We start from the raw sequence: 910 nt of genomic DNA on the forward strand, positions 1-910 counted from the left end.
CATAAGCATGACTTGTTTAGTTAACATGGTAAATGGAATTGGCTTTTCGTTCTACATTAATACTTAAATATTGGATAATCCCTTTGTCGGTAGCATTTCGTAGGAACGACATACTCTGTCTTGGTTAGAGTGTAATACTCCTGAACGCGTTGCAGGCTGGTGACGGTGCTGGTGAGGCGTTGCTCGAGTGTCTGGTAGTGCGCTTTGGTGACGTAGAAGGGTCGCAACTCCGTCGTGGTGACGTAGGCGCTTCTGATGACGGTGGAGGTGCGAGTGTCGAAGGCCGTGAGGAAACGAGTCTGAGTGAGGGTCCGGGTGACTGTTCCGGTGTCGAGAACCGTGTGCTTCAAGGTCAGGTCTTTGAGGACGACCTTCGTCACCCACAAGGGCTGTGTTCGAGTGACGGCTGTCGTGGCCTCGTGTGTCGTGACGAGCGTTTTGAACACCGACGCCGTCACGTAACTGGAACTCGTCAGGATCTGTGGGAGCGGTACCTGCGTCACAGAAATGGTCTGTACGAAGGTGGAGGTCGCGAAGACCGTCTTGGTTATTTGCAGGTCGCTGTGGCTGTATTGCAGGTCGAACGCAGTGACCTGGTCCCGCAGCAGGTCAAGCGAAGTTTTTGTGACCACTACGATTTCAGTTGAGGGTTCGCAGGAAGCTTGGGATCCTCTGTAGTCCGCCTTAGCGAGGGCTACAAAGAGCATGAAAGATACAAAAACAAAATTCTGCATGGCGAATGAAGCACTCGAATATCTGAGGCTGGTAAGCCAAAACAAAATATCCTGTACAGAGAGGCAGTGCAAAATATGTATCTTTGAAGCAGAGATTAGTGGGTGAAGCGGAGGTCGGACCTTTAAATACTCGCGGATGGGGAGACTGGGATAGCGTCTCCTCTTGCTGCGAAGTC

At 51.3% G+C, this 910-nt stretch overlaps 1 protein-coding gene across 1 annotated transcript; it reads right to left on the reverse strand.

The window, feature by feature from the left end:
* Window positions 1–10: 10 nt before the first annotated feature.
* LOC119588348 lies at window positions 11–780 on the reverse strand. Its single transcript, XM_037937034.1, has one exon. It carries the CDS (start codon window positions 732–734, stop codon window positions 57–59), a length of 678 nt encoding a protein of 225 aa, XP_037792962.1. The 5' UTR covers window positions 735–780; the 3' UTR covers window positions 11–56.
* Between the last annotated feature and the right edge of the window lie 130 nt (window positions 781–910).

The sequence above is a fragment of the Penaeus monodon genome, chromosome 23, assembly GCF_015228065.2.
Source record: "Penaeus monodon isolate SGIC_2016 chromosome 23, NSTDA_Pmon_1, whole genome shotgun sequence".
Taxonomy (NCBI): Eukaryota; Metazoa; Arthropoda; class Malacostraca; order Decapoda; family Penaeidae; genus Penaeus; species Penaeus monodon.

Bases quoted from the DNA above. Each gene is read 5' to 3' on its own strand.
- LOC119588348 (XM_037937034.1), bottom strand. From the start codon at position 734: ATGCAGAATTTTGTTTTTGTATCTTTCATGCTCTTTGTAGCCCTCGCT.